The 15,213-nt window shown below is 42.6% G+C and overlaps 1 protein-coding gene across 1 annotated transcript in view; it reads left to right on the plus strand.

The window, feature by feature from the left end:
• The first annotated feature begins 867 nt into the window (after positions 1–867).
• CDS1 (CDP-diacylglycerol synthase 1) overlaps positions 868–15,213 on the plus strand; it is a 63,538-nt gene continuing 49,192 nt past the window's right edge. The window contains exon 1 of the mRNA XM_032400711.1: positions 868–1,499. Within this exon, the coding sequence (XP_032256602.1) occupies positions 1,383–1,499 (117 nt within the window). The 5' untranslated portion in view covers positions 868–1,382. The remainder of the gene's footprint in view (positions 1,500–15,213) is intronic.

Consider the following 15,213-nt stretch of genomic DNA (forward strand, 5'->3'; position numbering starts at 1 on the left):
CTTAGGGGTGTCTTCCTGAACGTTGTTCCGTTTGTGTGATGGCCTGTCTCCCCTTACCCCCCCCCCCCATTTGTCAGCGTATCAGTCATCACCAGGTGGTGGATACATGTCAAGAAAACTAATCACCTTCTAACAGGATTTGGAATGGAATTAATGCGGATCTTGTGCCCTTCCTGTTCCAACTTTAGCAGCCCAAGGTCCACGACTGCTTAAAGATTAGCTGGTTGGCAAATGCACCCCGCAGCATTTTAGGGTCTGGGTTCTCTCTTCGGGACCTACGCAGTGAATTTTGTGAGCTCCAATACTCGAGTTTCTAGGAGACAGAGCTTGGGTTTGTGACTGAAACTGGCCAGTCCATCCCAGGACACCCGGTGGGGTAGATGCAGCTCTCGGCATCTATTTTCAAGGTGCTGACACTGAGCTACAACGCCGCGAAGTCAACGAGTCCGTCCTGCCAGACAAGTTTCTGCTTCTGGACGCCTGTGAAGCTCCGACACGCCGCGGTGTACCAAGCTGATGCGGCCGTGGAGTCATCTGAAGGGGGTCGTGCATAGTGCGGTCAATATGTACCAGGCGTTTTCGGGCAGTTCTTCCAACCCTCTCGGTTGCGCGGGGACGAGCCTACAAGTTCTCCACTTCACTGCTAACCACCGTACTCGGCCCTCCTCCACCGCCCCGCTCCTCCCTTTTCTCCAGCCGGCGCCGCTCCCACCTTTCCTCAAGGCCCCCACCTGTGTGCGTGCAGAGACGGGGGTGGAGCCGGGGGGGCTCGTGACGTCACCTCTCCGCGAGGGAGGCGGGGCTGTGGGAACCGCAGTGCAGCGCAGAGGGGCGGGCCGGGGCGGGGCCTGCGGCGCGTGACCTGGCTGCGGGAGGCAGGAACCCAGAGAAAGGTGTAGGGGGGCCGGGACCAGCCGACTCCGGAGTCCGGAGGCGGGGCAGGGAGTGCTGCGGCTAAGGCGGCGGGCGCCCGGTGAAGCGCTAAAGCGGGTCACGCTTCCTCCTTCCCTCCCCGCCCCTTCTTCTCCTCCCACCTGGGCCTCTGCGTGTAGACGCGCACCTGGCAACCGGTGGCCGTGCTCCGCCGCGTCCCCGCCTTCTCGGCTCGGGCCGGGTGCCCCGAGCCTGCCCCGCACCCCGAGCCGACCCCGGCCCCTGGCGCTCGTCCTTCGCCCCTCGAGCGCTCGCTCGTTGATGCCGTTTTGGGGGTGACCCGGCGCGGCGGCGGCGCCTCCATGGTGGGGGCGTGTTAGTGGCCGCGGCTCTGCCGGACGTCGAGTGCGCGGCTGGTGGGTGGCAGAGCAGCCAGCCAGTGAGACCCCGTGCGCAGCTCGGGTTTCGGGGCGCTGGAGGAGGCCGCCACGGCCGCGCGGGAGCGGGAGATGTTGGAGCTGAGGCACCGGGGAGGCTGCCCCGGCCTCGGGGGAGCGGTGGCGCCGCCACCCCGCGAGGGAGAGGCGGCCGGCGGCGACCACGAAACCGAGAGCACCAGTGACAAAGTAAGTGGAGCCGCGAGAGGCGCACACCTGCGCCCCGGCTCGGTCCTGGTTTGGGCCGGGACGCTTGGGAGCAAGGGTGGGGCCCAAGGAATGTCTGGTGAAGCTGCAGGCTGCCCGCTCCGCCTTCCTCCGGCCTGGCATTATTTCCTCCTTCCTCAAGTGGGCTTGAGAACCCAGGCACCAGAGACGGCGCGTTTCCCAGGATGACCACGACCGCTGCCCAGCATAGCTGGATGATTCAACTTGATTACAATTTAGTTTCTTCCCATTCCGGTTCCCCTCCCTGTCATTTGACCGACACTAGAATCAGGATGGAACCTGCCAGCCTAGGAGCTGCCACCTAACACCTCTTCTCCCTAGAGGAACAAAGTTAGGAAGGACGAAAGTTAAGACATGCACCTTGGTTTCTAACGTGTCATTGGATCCTGACGCTGGAAGCTTGGCTTGTTGCGCTCCATCCCCCATCAGCACTTTTTTCGTTTTCTCTGCCCTTTCCCCGTAAGATAGATTTGAGGGTGGGGGGTGGATGGTGTTGAGAGTATCATACACGTGACACAGTTGTAATCCTCCGGCTTCTTTTGAGTCCAAGACAATGCATTTTTTCTGTCTATAGTGGATTTCATTTGACCTGACATAGTAATTCATGAGGACTTTTAACTCCCATTTTATTTAAAGGTAGAAAAAGAGTCAAAGTTCGGCTTATTCCATAATATAGTGGTCGAAATAGGGATTTTGGGAAACAAAGCACTTTTATGACCTTTTAAGCTAGATGGTTTAGGAAATTGGGCCAGAGAATAGATTGTTTCATAAAATCTGTTTATACAATTCCATTGTCGTTTAGAAGCTTTTAAACTATTCCTAGAAGCATTCTTTTTTAGAAGTAGGTATTGCGGTTTGAATTACAGAAGTGAAGTGGATTACCCAAGGTCAAGTCAATGGCCTTTTGGAAGTAGAACGTGTTTCCTGATACCCTTTCTTCTGGTTTGTACTGTTGCTGAGACTCACTTGGCAGTTGTGATTTGGGGAGGGTTCCACCTGCAACTTGATGTTGGTGAACTTGATGTAACCCAAGTTTCAAAGCCCTGGTAGGAACCTCACAGGATATCATGAAATAATAAATTTAACAGTGAATTTAGGAATGAAACTTTAGAATCAGTGGGATGACAGATCCTTTTATTTTCTACCCTTGATAGCAGGAGGAGTAAAATGAGAATCTGTGATAGAACATATGTGTCAAGGAATTACACAAAATATAACAGTTTCCAGTTACTGAAGGTTGGTGTTACAAAGCTAGAAACAGAGGGCTGAGAATAGTCTTTGTGAATACTGCCTTGGAAACTAGACCAAAAATAGAATTAATTAAGTTGGGATTTGTTTTGTTTTAGCACTTGTATAGTTTAGAATCAAGGAAATACCAGCTTCCCCATGTCGACTTCCTTAACCAGCAGAAGCTAACAAGCTTTTAATAAGAGAAAACATGTTCAGGAAGTCATGCATAAAATAACTTTTGAATGAATTTAGTTTCTTAACACCCTAATGTATTTAAAATGGAAACTACAGTGGTTTGATTTAACTCATTAGAACTGTTGTCTCTAGCTATCTGACTGGATTACCTCACTGCATATTTATTTATTTATAAATACTGCACTATTGGTTTTCATTAATATGTACCCAGCTGGATTTTGTTTTCTGAGAGTAGATATTGCCATATGTAACCCAGTCTGTTAAGATTCCTTAGACAATGATGAGCATTTTCAAACTGTCTAAAATATTGCTGCACTTTTAGTTTATCACAAGGAACTCTTGACTGGGCAAGCTCTGAGACATTGAACTCTATCCCCTATCTGTCCTTTCTTATCAGGGTGTATATTTGAATGCACCTGTATTTCCAGGTCAAGGGCTATTTTAAAATCAGTTTGCACATCAGAGGCTGGTTAATATTTGGTCCATTTAAACTATTTAAGTCCCTTCTCTGTTCAGGTTGAAGTAAAGGTAGAACTCTTGGGGAATTAATGAAGTGGAGGAGGTGTATTATATATTCTGCTATTGTACACTCCTATGTCATTTTGTAGTCTTTTTATAATACTGTTGTTAACATGACATTCTCATTGTTCAGACCTGGAGACACGCTGGGAAAGGCTCTGTGCTCCAGAGAATTAGCAAGTGAAAAAGTCTGTCTTACCTGCAGGGGAATGTTCCCAGTTGTTAAATGCTGGAGTAATACTTGAAAGATGACAAGACCAGTCCCTCAAGGAACCTCCCAGGAGACATATGAGTTAGATTTATTAGAAGTCTGAACAAGGCTCATTGTTGGCATAGAGGGCATAGTTGGACTCTACATTGGAGACAAGAGGAAAAGCTTTAAAGAGGAGGTGAGGATTGAGCTTGGAATGAAAAGATGCCTGGGGACTCATCAGGTGTCCAAGAGTTGGGACAGGGCACTCCAAGCAAAGGGCATGAGGAACTGTTTCTTGAGTCAGCATTCTAGGCACAGGGAACTGAAATTAGTTTGATAATCCTGGAGCATAAACTGTGTATGTTTGGGAGGTGAGGTTGGGAGACTGAAAGTCTTGTGAAGAAGGTTAGGCTTTATTTTATGGACCCTGGGAAGCCACTCGAATGTTTTTGCAGAGGCATTAGCCTATCACTCTAGCAGCAGTCTGAAGAAAGTGTTGGAAGTGGGAGATACCTGCTGCAAAGAAACCAGATAGGAGTGTATTGCAAGGGGCGCCTGGGTGGCTCAGTCGTTAAGCATCTGCCTTCGGCTCAGGTCATGGTCCCAGGGTCCTGGGATCGAGCCCCGCATCGGGCTCCCTGCTCCACGGGAAGCCTGCTTCTCCCTCTCCCACTCCCCCTGCTTGTGTTCCCTCTCTAGCTCTCTCTCTCTGTCAAATAAATAAATAAAATCTTTAAAAAAAAAAAAGGAGTGTATTGCAAGCATGATAGATATGAAATGATGAGGGCTTATAGTGGGTCTGATAGAGGCAGGGAAATAAGGATTGAGAGAAAACGTATATTTTAGATAATGGTTGTGGGACCTAGACTAGGGTGATCAGAGTAAGAGTAATACAGGAAGAGCCTGCTGACAGACATACTTTGATTCATAACTTAAGAGATTTTAAGGGAGGAAGCAAAAATTTTGGAGTTTTGCAGGTTGAGAGTGAGCATAAGTGAACTGGGTTGGGCAGGGTTTGTCGTTCTCTAAAATGAGAGGTGATTCAAGGTGGTGATGGAAACTGAAATGAAAGGTCAGGTCTGGAAATGTCAGCCTTTGATTAGAGTAGAGAGGGGAGAAAACTGAAGACAGAACCTTGAGAGGTGCCCATGTGTAGAGCAGAGTTGTAGATGTAGGGACGGAACCAAGATAAGAAGGTCCTGCGAGCTAAAGGAAGAGGGATTGCTTAGAGGGTATCATCAATAGGATTTAGGAATAAAGGTGAGGCAAAGAACACCGAGTTTGGCAAAAGATCGTAGTAAAAGCCAGGTTTTAGGTTGAAGACTGTGAGAGGTGAAGTGCTGGTGGTTATTGTCAGGAAGTGGCAGTGAAGGGGAGTACATAATAGCTAGAGAGGATGTTCTAGTGAAAATTCCCTTTTTCACGAGAGGGGAGATAGGTATTTGAATGAAAGAAGTGAGAGTGAAGATGCTGACGAGGATGGGCAGGCCTAGAAAAAAGGAAACAGACATGGTGTGGAGAGTACAGAAGATGAGGGTAATCAAGGAAAGGAAAGAAGGAATGGCAGGTGGATAGAGAAACATTTTGAAAAGCAGAAGAGGGGAGATCAAAGTGTGTGATTCTTTTACTTGTCTCACTAGAGTCTGAGAACCACAGGGCTTCAAGGGACCTTAGAAACAATTTAGTTCAACCCAATCTTTATATATATATTTAAAAATAATGAACTTGGTCTAGAGTGTGGTTGTTACTGCTCAGAAGGACCTAGAGCAAGCAGCAGAGCTGGAACTAGAAGTCATGTCTGACTGGGACCTGTTTGGAGTGTTATTTTAGGGAGTGTGATATGAAATGACCAAGAGGCATATCACTCAGTGAAGATTCAGTTGAACTAAAATAACACAAATTTGTTATGCACCAAATTAGCATAGTTCTTAACTCAGTAGCAGTATTGGTCATAGTAGTTGATGCTGGTAGAGTGATGTAGAGTTCACAGAGTACTTTTACATTATCGAAATTGACATAAGACAGACTAACAGGAGAAAATGAAATTTAATTTTATATGTACAAGGAATCAAAATAGACATGGAAGTTCCAAAGACAGGCAACATGAGGTATATATGGTACACAAGGAGAAGGGGGTATATATGGTATATAAGGGGGGGGGGTAGGGATCTGGGATTTCGGAGGGAAGGAATGCAATTTCACAGAAAGATGAAAAAGAGTAAATGTTCGATAAAATGTTTGCTGGGCCACTGAGAAACAATGGGACATGGAGGACTTTGATCAAACAGGTTCCTCCTTATCAGACCTAGTTCATAGTGTAATATAGTTATCTATGGTGATAGCTCTCTACCTGGAGCAGGTCCTCTATCTAAATCTTTTTATGCGGCTTAGGGGGAGATAAAGGCTTTTCCTGAGTCTGCTGGGTTTTGATTGCTTTTAATTCAAAATAATCTTCATGTCAAAGTGGCCCATCTTGGGGCTGCCTGCTCTTGGCCCCTGTAACATCTTACTTTACTTGTTCCTCACAGCAAGTACATGTGTTGGGAATAGCCACCATTTAATAGCCGAGAATAAGAAAGGCACTAGGTGTCATTTCGGCCTGGGAATGCCAGGTCAAGAATGCCCAAAGAACGAACAAATCACAAGTTAGGGTAAGCGGGGAAGTGGACTGAAGGCCAAAGTGGGTCACTGAAGCTCTGGATGGATTGAGAGGGGTTGAGCAGTTGGAAGTTGAGCTAAGACCTGATTTCCTGGACCGAAAGTGGGAGAGAAGGGGGTGCACATGGAAGTTACGGCTAGTAAAGGGGAGCGCATGTGAAATAGTGTGCTGTGGGACAGGGTCCCTGATAATGCTTCTGTGTGAGGCTGCTACTTCACTACAGATTTTGGTTTGTGAGGTTGAGGGTGAAACAGTCTGGTCGGTTAATTTCTGTCCTTCCCCATTTCAGATGTGTGTAGTTTCTTTCATAAGTGATTTTAGTATTTTTTAAAATAAACTTTTAGTTTTGGAACTTGTGTTTCTACAAATTCTTCATTTTGGCCCACTTCTCCATGGGTTGTCTTGGTATCACCTGTAAGTGAATAAACATTTTCTTTTTTTTTTCTTTCATTTAAATCTAGGCCATGAATAAATACTAGTATTTAGATATAGACATCTAGAATACTGTTTAGACTGATACTTCCCAATTGTTGATCAATTATTAGTCAGTATTACCACCTAAGTAATTTTCCATGATTCTTTTGTCATTTGCAGCCTATTCATTTTATTTAACATTTTTTGAATGCTGGCTCCCCAAATACCACCAACCAACCAATTGATAAGACAAAGGTGAGTTTACGGCTTCCTGCGTTGAGGGAGAACAGCACCTCAGCAGAGCTTCGACAGAGTCTTGGAGTGGGAAAGGCAGGGTTGGATTTTAGTGCGAATTGGAAGTTTGGCTTGAGGCGGGTCTTTCAAGGCAAGGACTTGTTTAGGATTGAGTAAAGATCACAAATAACAGTCTGGGGTTGGTGGCAATAGCAATGTAATGATTTTAAGGCAAGGGTTCAAAGAATCTTAGAAACTTATTTGTTGATCCTTCCATTAAAGAGTTGATGTGTGTTTCAGAAGTGCTTTTGGTGAACAGTGATTTCCAGATCGAGTGTCCAGGAATAGTACAGTTATGCTAATGTAGACAGTCACATTTTAAAGTCATGGTAATGTAGGCAGTAAACTTTTGGAGGTGAGGGTGGGTAGTTTCTTCTCCTATCTTTAAATTATGTTTTATATTATTCTTGGGACATCTAAAGAATATCCTGGTGTCCCCGTGTGAGTTTTTACTTACTGTTTGTGATCTTGTCTTTAGACAGTTTATTTTAATATTTTGAGAAATTTTTATCATACGATGTCATCAGCTGCATCAGGGTTTGGATGTGTACTGTGATGGACTTTTTTGATGCAAACGTTATTTTGTTTGTCATAAATGTACTAGGGGAAAGTGGGACAATTTAAAGTAGTACTCTGGAAAATTATCTCATACAGAAAAATTACACTGTATACATGAAAAGTATGATTACCCTTTATGTTTACGTATATGGCTTTTTGTAAAACAGACCTTCACATGTTTCTTCATGGAAGCACAGCTAAAAAACAAAGGTTTTTTTTCTGTTTGTTTTTCTTTACTCTGTGGTTGGGAATGTCTTTAAAAAAAAACACAGGTTTTGAGTCAGTATAAGGAAAATAGGTCATTTAAGAATTTGTATACAGACATGTTTCGTGAGACTTGGCTTGCTTCTCTGCATTCAGCAAATACTTGTTGGATGCCTATTATATTTGAGGTTCTGATTAAATGTCATCTTTTTTGTGGTTCTTTGTACCTTTGAGAAAAGGGGTGAGGCCGAGATTTGTTGCTCAATTACTAATTGTAGAATATATAATAATTTCTTGGACTGTGGACTTTAACTGTATGGAATAAAGGTCATAAAGTAACTTATACTTTGCAAAATACTCACTTGTGTATAATGCCAATTTGAGTCTCTTAACAATTGTGTAGGCAAGGGAAATAGCCTTAGTTTACACCTGAGGAAACCTATATTCCTTTCCCAAGGTCACATGGTATTAAGAACTGGGATTTACCTTAAATTTTCTGACTAAAAAAATGTAAAGGAGAAAATTAGGTATGTGGTCCTAAATTTATAAAATTAATTAAAATATATACTTAGGAACTTTTTTTACTATTACCACTCTGTGTGGCTTTTTAAAACTAATTTGGCTTTTCTGAATTTGGTTAGAACCTTTTAGCTGAAAACCTGTAAATCTGTGATTTTAAGCACCTGGATTCAAATCAAGCAAAATAATTTCTAGGAGCTCCTGGGTGGCTCAGTCCGTTAAGCGTCTGATTTTTTATTTTAGCTCTGGTCACGATCTCAGGAGTGTGAGATCGAGCCCCACATCATGTTGGGTTCCATGCTGGGCATGGATCCTGCTTAAGATTCTCTCTCTCCTTCTCCCTCTGTACCCCCACTGCTTGTGTGTGCGCGGTGTGAGCACGCTCTCTCTCCCTCTGGCAAAACAACAGCAAAAAACCCAAAATAGTTTCCTTTTTTTTTTTAAAGATTCTATTTATTTATTTGACAGAGAGAGAGGGGGAGCATAAGCAGGGGAACTGGCAGGCAGAGGGAGAGGGAGAAGCAGCTCCCAGCAGGGAGATGTGGGACTCTATCCCAGGACCCTGGGATCATGACCTGAGCTGAAGGCAGATGCTTAACCGACTGAGCCACCCAGGTGCCCCCCAAAATAGTTTCTTACTCACTTATTTCGTGATTGATTAGAAGAAATCATTCGTTTTTATTTTATAGGCTTTTATGCTTTGATTCATTTAGTTGGGAAATGTTTCAGAACCTATTTAATGAGAATGATGTCACATTTTGAAGTGACTCCAGAAAAGGAACTAATTTCATTAGTGACCAATTGGTTGTTGATCATATGCCAAGCTTAGTTATCTTTCTAAGTGTTTACTAATTTTCTTATCCACAGGGAGAGGTCAAAGTTATTTTTCATGTCATGTCATTGAATGTTTGTATGTTTAAGACTCAGAACTATCCACATTGTAAGCTTTCTTTTAAATATAAAACTGGAGTGCACAGGAAGGGAGAAACAAGAGCCGAGGCCAGCATGAGGAGCTCGTAGCAATGGAAATTTAAAGTTCCTTTGTGCTAACTTGGTGACTAGGAAAGCAGTGTTGCTTTTCTGTTTCCTGGCTATGCTCGCAGTACCCTTTGTTTGCCAGAGCCTATGGCCAGCTACTGAAGAGCTTTAGGTAAGGCTGATGAAGCCAGTCTGACTTCATCATCTGTCTGGCCCAGGTGGGACCAAACCTTGGCAGTTAAGATTGGGCTCAGTGCCACCTTCCTATTCCAAGCAGATTATTTGAAAACAGTGTAGTGCGGTGGGGCGGCAAATGTTTATTAAGCCCAACTGACGCTTAACATTTTACCTTGAAATACAAAAATCCAGATCTGGAAAACAAAATGAATATCCTGTCTCTTTCAGGGTTTTGGTTTTTCTTTTCTTTTCACCCACTTAATATGTTTGTACTTGAACTGGTTCTGTGTTGTCTTTGAATGACCCTGGGGCGCCATTCATGTAGGGTTTAATGTAGATGATGCCCCTTGGAATTCTGCACGTGCTGGTACTACTTATAATAATCTATATTATTATTAATAAATATAGAATTGGTACAAATAGATCATGATTATAAGGAAGCCCTTAGGCACCTAACTAATCACAGCTTGAATTTTATATTCAGTATTTCCTTCTCTCGTTAGGTTTACAACATATTTGTATCCCCAAACCGTGTATTTTTTAGTTTTGAATTTTTTCCTAGCTTTTTATTATAAAAGTTTCTACTGTAGAGAAGTTAAAAGGTTAGTATGGTGATTATCTGTACACTCAGCACTTAGAGTTAACAATTGTTAAGATTTTGCCAGATTTGCTTTATCTTGCCATATATGCATATGCAAATATTTTGTTAATGAAGCATTTGAAAATAAGTTGCAGACCTTGTGGCTCTTCACTCCTAATATTAAATCATGCATCTCTTAAAGACATTCTCCTTTGTAACCACAATACCATTATCATATCTAAAAAAATTAACTTTCTTATCTACAAACAGTCCATATTCATATTTTCCCATTTGCTGCCAAATGTGTATTTGAGATTCTCCTCTTCCTCTGCCCTTTCCCTTCAAACCAAGATTCAGTCGAGGTTCACACATTGCAGAAAATATCCAAGGACAGGTTGAATCACCCTTAGTGCATATAACTTGTTTTTCCTTCCAAAAGGCAAGGAGAGTCAACAGTCTTGCACAAAAAAAAAAAAATGAAGAAGAAGATAGCAGGAGGGGAAGAATGAAGGGGGGGATAATCGGAGGGGGAGATGAACCATCAGAGACTATGGACTCTGAGAAACAAACTGAGGGTTCTAGAGGAGAGGGGGGTGGGAGGATGGGTTAGCCTGGTGATGGGTATTAAAGAGGGCATGTTCTGCATGGAGCACTGGGTGTCATATGCAAACAATGATTCATGGAACACTACATCAAAAACTAATGATGTAAAGTATGGGGATTAATATAACATAAAAACAAACAAACAAAAAAGGCAAGGAGAGCTATAAGCATTATTTCTCTTAGCCCTGAGCCCTGTGGAGAGCCCAGCACTAATGTGCTCTCAGATAGAATGCAAATTTGTGATGGTAGTAATATTTTACATTTGAATAAAGCTTCTCCAATTTCAAAGTTCTTTTGTGTTATCCCATGGATCTTGCCTTCAGGGATCTTTATTTCTAATTTGGAATTGAACACTCATATGAATGAAACCATAAGACATAGTATGATTTTAATGTGTAATAGAATTGGGTGTCATTGGGGGAAAATCAGAATGAGCCAAAAGTTTAGCAAAGACTTAAATCAATATTTTTAAAGTGCTTTTGCTCTTATTTTCTAAGTGTACTTGTACTGTAGAAATTAAATTTACAGGGTAATAAAGAAACTCATTTCTTCAACTTTCAGTCATCATTTCCTAGACATTTTCATTAAAATTTAATATTTGGAAAATAGTAGTCCTTTGTAGTCAGAAGCCTTTATTTTACATAAATAAGTGCATCCAAGGTCCCACACAAGGTAACTTGGCCAAGACTCAGTTAGCAAGAACAGATGAGAACTTCTTATTTTAATCTTAAATGTTAGCATGAGTTGACAGACTCAATTCATTCAACACATATTTATGTAGTGTTTAATAAATGTCGCCTATGGGGCAAGTTCCTCTGCTGGCCTCTTGGGATTCAAGAGTGAGGCCAGTAAATGGTATTTTTTCTTCTCCCAAAGCCTATGGACTCCTGGAAAATGAAGATAAGCAAACAAATAACTTTAATGTAAACTGATAGGTAAAAATTGGGATTGTGGAAACACAGTTGAAGAGCAGCTAACCTGGAGCTGGGGGTCAGGGAAGACATTTCCAAAGGAAACGGCCTTGAAGCTGAGGTCAGAGGATGAGTGGGCAGTAGCTAGGTTTGAGAAACGGGGAAGAGAAGATTGGAACTGGGATGAGACCAAGAGAGTAAGTGTACAAGTTGTACTTTGTACATAGAACAAACATCTGGATTCAAGGGAGTATGGCACTCTTTTTTTTTTTTTAATTTTAATTTTATTATGTTATGTTAGTCACCATACAATACATCATTAGTTTTTGATGTGGTGATCCATGATCCATTGTTTCTGTATAACACCCAGTGCCCTCCTTAATACCCATCACCGGGCTAACCAATCCCCCTTCCCCCCTGCCAAAACCCTGTTTGTTTCTCAGGTCCATAGTCTCTCATGGTTCATCTCTCCCTCCAATTCCCCTCCCCCCCATTTTTCCCTTCCTTCTCCTAATGTCCTCCATGTTATTCCTTATGTTCCACAAATAAGTGAAACCATATGATAATTGACTTTCTCTGCTTGACTTATTTCACTTAGCATAATCTCCTCCAGTCCCATCCATGTTGATGTAAAAGTTGGGTATTCATCCTTTCTGATGGCTGAGTAATATTCCATTGTATATATGGACCACATCTTCTTTATCCATTCATCTGTTGAAGGGCATCTCGGCTCTTTCCACAGTTTGGCTATTGCGGACATTGCTGCTATGAACATTGGGGTGCATATGGCCCTTCTTTTCCCTACATCTGTGTCTTGGGGTAAATACCCAGTAGTGCAATTGCTGGGTCATAGGGTAGCTCTATTTTTAAATTTTTGAGGAACCTCCACACTGTTTTCCAAAGTGGCTGTGCCAACTTGCATTCCCACCAACAGTGTAAGAGGGTTCCCCTTTCTCCACAACCTCTCCAACATTTGTTGTTTCTTTCCCTGTCCATTTTTGCCATTCTAACTGGTGTAAGGTGGTATCTCAGTGTGGTTTTGATTTGGATTTCCCTGATGGCTAATGATGATGAACATTTTTTCATGTGTCTGTTAAGTATGGCACTCTCTTGAGTGTGAAAACTGGGGAGTCATCAATCTGTGGCTGTAAGAGCAGGGTCCCATCATGAAAAACAGTAAAAGCAATGCTAAGTAGTTTGACTTTATCCTGGTGATTTTTAGGCTATAGAATTTTTTTTTCTACAAAAATTAGAAAAAATTTTTCTATAAAAAATTGTAAAATCAGATTTGCAATTTAGAAAGATCCTTTTTATGTTGAAAATGAATTAGAGGGGCGTCTGGGTGGCTCAGTTGGTTAAGCATCCAACTCTTGATTTCAGCTCAGGTCATGATCTCAGGGTCCTGAGATCAGGCTCTACGCTCAGCAGGGAGTCTGCTTGAGATTCTCCCTCTCGGGATACCTGAGTGGCTCAGTCAGTTAAGCAGCTGCCTTCGGCTCAGGTCATGATCTCAGGGTCCTGGGATCGAGTCCCATGTCAGGCTCCCTGCTCAGTGGGGAGCCTGCTTCTCCCTCTCCCTCCACGTCTCCTCCCACTGGTGTTCTCTCTGTCTCTCTCTCTCATGCTCACTCTCTCAGATAAATAAAATCTTAAAAAAGAGAGAGATTCTCCCTCTCTCTCTGCCCTTCCCCCTGCTTGTGCAAATGCTCGCTCGCTCTCTCAAATAAATAAATCTTTAAAAAAAATGAATTAGGGTAGGGGGATGAGCTACGTGAGAGAGGATGATGCTCAGCAAGGATAGAGCAGTGGGTGGGGATGGAGGGGGGGAAAGATGAATGACAGGCTTGGTCCTAACTGAATGAGTTTTGGTCAAAGGAGATGCAGGTGTTAAGTTGATAGCCAAGTTTCAAACCTGAGTTAATTGTTGAACTGTTTTGGTGGTGGTGTTTTTACCTGAATAGGGAATACAGAAGGGGTAGCAGGTTTGGTATAGAAAAGATAGGTCAGTTTGCTTATGTTGAATTTCAGGTGATGTTCATGGAAAGCCCACCCATCAGGAAATGGCATGTTGGAAGCTAGACATGCAGGTCTATTGGGAATTGTGAGCTCACAGAGAGATGAAGAGGCAAGCTACCAAGGGATCACCTGGTAGGGGTGAAAGAGAACAGGGCCTAAGATGAAAAGTGGAGGATCATCATCTTTAAATTACAGGCTTGAGAAGAAGCCCTGAATTTGGTTTTCTTAAACATTTTAAATACCTTCATTCAGCAGGCACCATGCTTCATGGCTCTAGTTGATCACTATAGTATTTCCTTCTTTCCCAGGATCTCCAGTCACATTCATTTTCTTTGCCAGTTTTGGTATCTTTGTAACAGAGGATCCATACAAGAAATAGAGCAACACAAGAGTCTCTGCTATTCACTGCAGTATTTGAGTAACATTGCTCTAAAATGTCATTATTTTGGAATTATCTTTCGTTCTTTAGTTATTAGAACAGAATTGAAGAAGCCTAGTTAAATCTTAAGTGTTTCATTTTGTGTTTCTCTAAGGTATACAATAGAAATCAGAGGTTTAAATCAGAAAAATAAAAGCAGGGCAGCTATTTTGAGAATGTGTGCATGGGGAGGGGGGTTGTGCACATCACCATTATTGCCAAGTAGAATTTGAAGTGGCTTGCTGAGAGAGTTAGTGTTTGGAGCAGCACAATTTGTATTCTAGTCCAGTGCTTTATTTTATGGGGAAACCAAAGGTGGAGTTTGTTTGTTTGTTTGTTTCTCTTTAAAGATTTATTTATTTATTTGACAGAGAGAGACACAGCAAGAGGGGGAACACAAGCAGGGGGAGTGGGAGAGGGAGAAGCAGGCTTCCCGCAGAGCAGGGAACCCCATGCGGGGCTCGATCCCAGGACCCTGGGATCATGACCTGAGCCAAAGGCAGACGCCCAACAACTGAGCCACCCAGGCGCCCAAAGGCAGAGTTTCTTAACGAAAGGGCTAAGTAATTTGCCTTTCATCACAGTAATAGAGTAGAAGTGGAATTAGTGCTGGTAACTTGTGGTTCCTAGTCTAGTACTCTTTTGGCAACATGGTGATGGTGACGTCCATTAGTCACCATCTCTACTACTTCTCACACCACGCCTACAACACTGGGTTACTGAAGGTTAAAAAAGAGTAGCAGAGAAAAGGAAAAAAAAAAAAAAAAAGTGATGTGTTCCATTGTTCTAGATGTCAAAGATATGCTGGCAAGTCAGACTCACAGCAGGTGCCCTGAGATTTTCAGGGGATGTTCTGTCTGGTGGTTTATTAGTCAGCATCTCTCTGTTTAAGCTGCTTTAGGGACAACTGATTCTGTCACAGTGGGAATTCAGCATGTCTATTTCATTTGTCATTTTTGGTATAATGACACATTTAATTAATTGTTTAATAAGAAAGTTATGGTTAGTAAACAAAAGTTTATTATTGCTTTATGAAAACTGAAAATACTCCCCCAAGGCTAAAATTTTATTTGGTAACCTACTTAATGAGGAATTGGAAGACTTGGTTCAATCATAATCATAGCTTATTACTACTTTGACTTTACTAAGGCCTCAGCATTATATTAAATGCTTTTATTTTATGGATGAAAAAAAACAGGTAAAAGGA

The sequence above is a fragment of the Phoca vitulina genome, unplaced genomic scaffold (genome assembly GCF_004348235.1).
Source record: "Phoca vitulina isolate PV1807 unplaced genomic scaffold, GSC_HSeal_1.0 scaffold3, whole genome shotgun sequence".
In the NCBI taxonomy this organism is placed as follows: domain Eukaryota; kingdom Metazoa; phylum Chordata; class Mammalia; order Carnivora; family Phocidae; genus Phoca; species Phoca vitulina.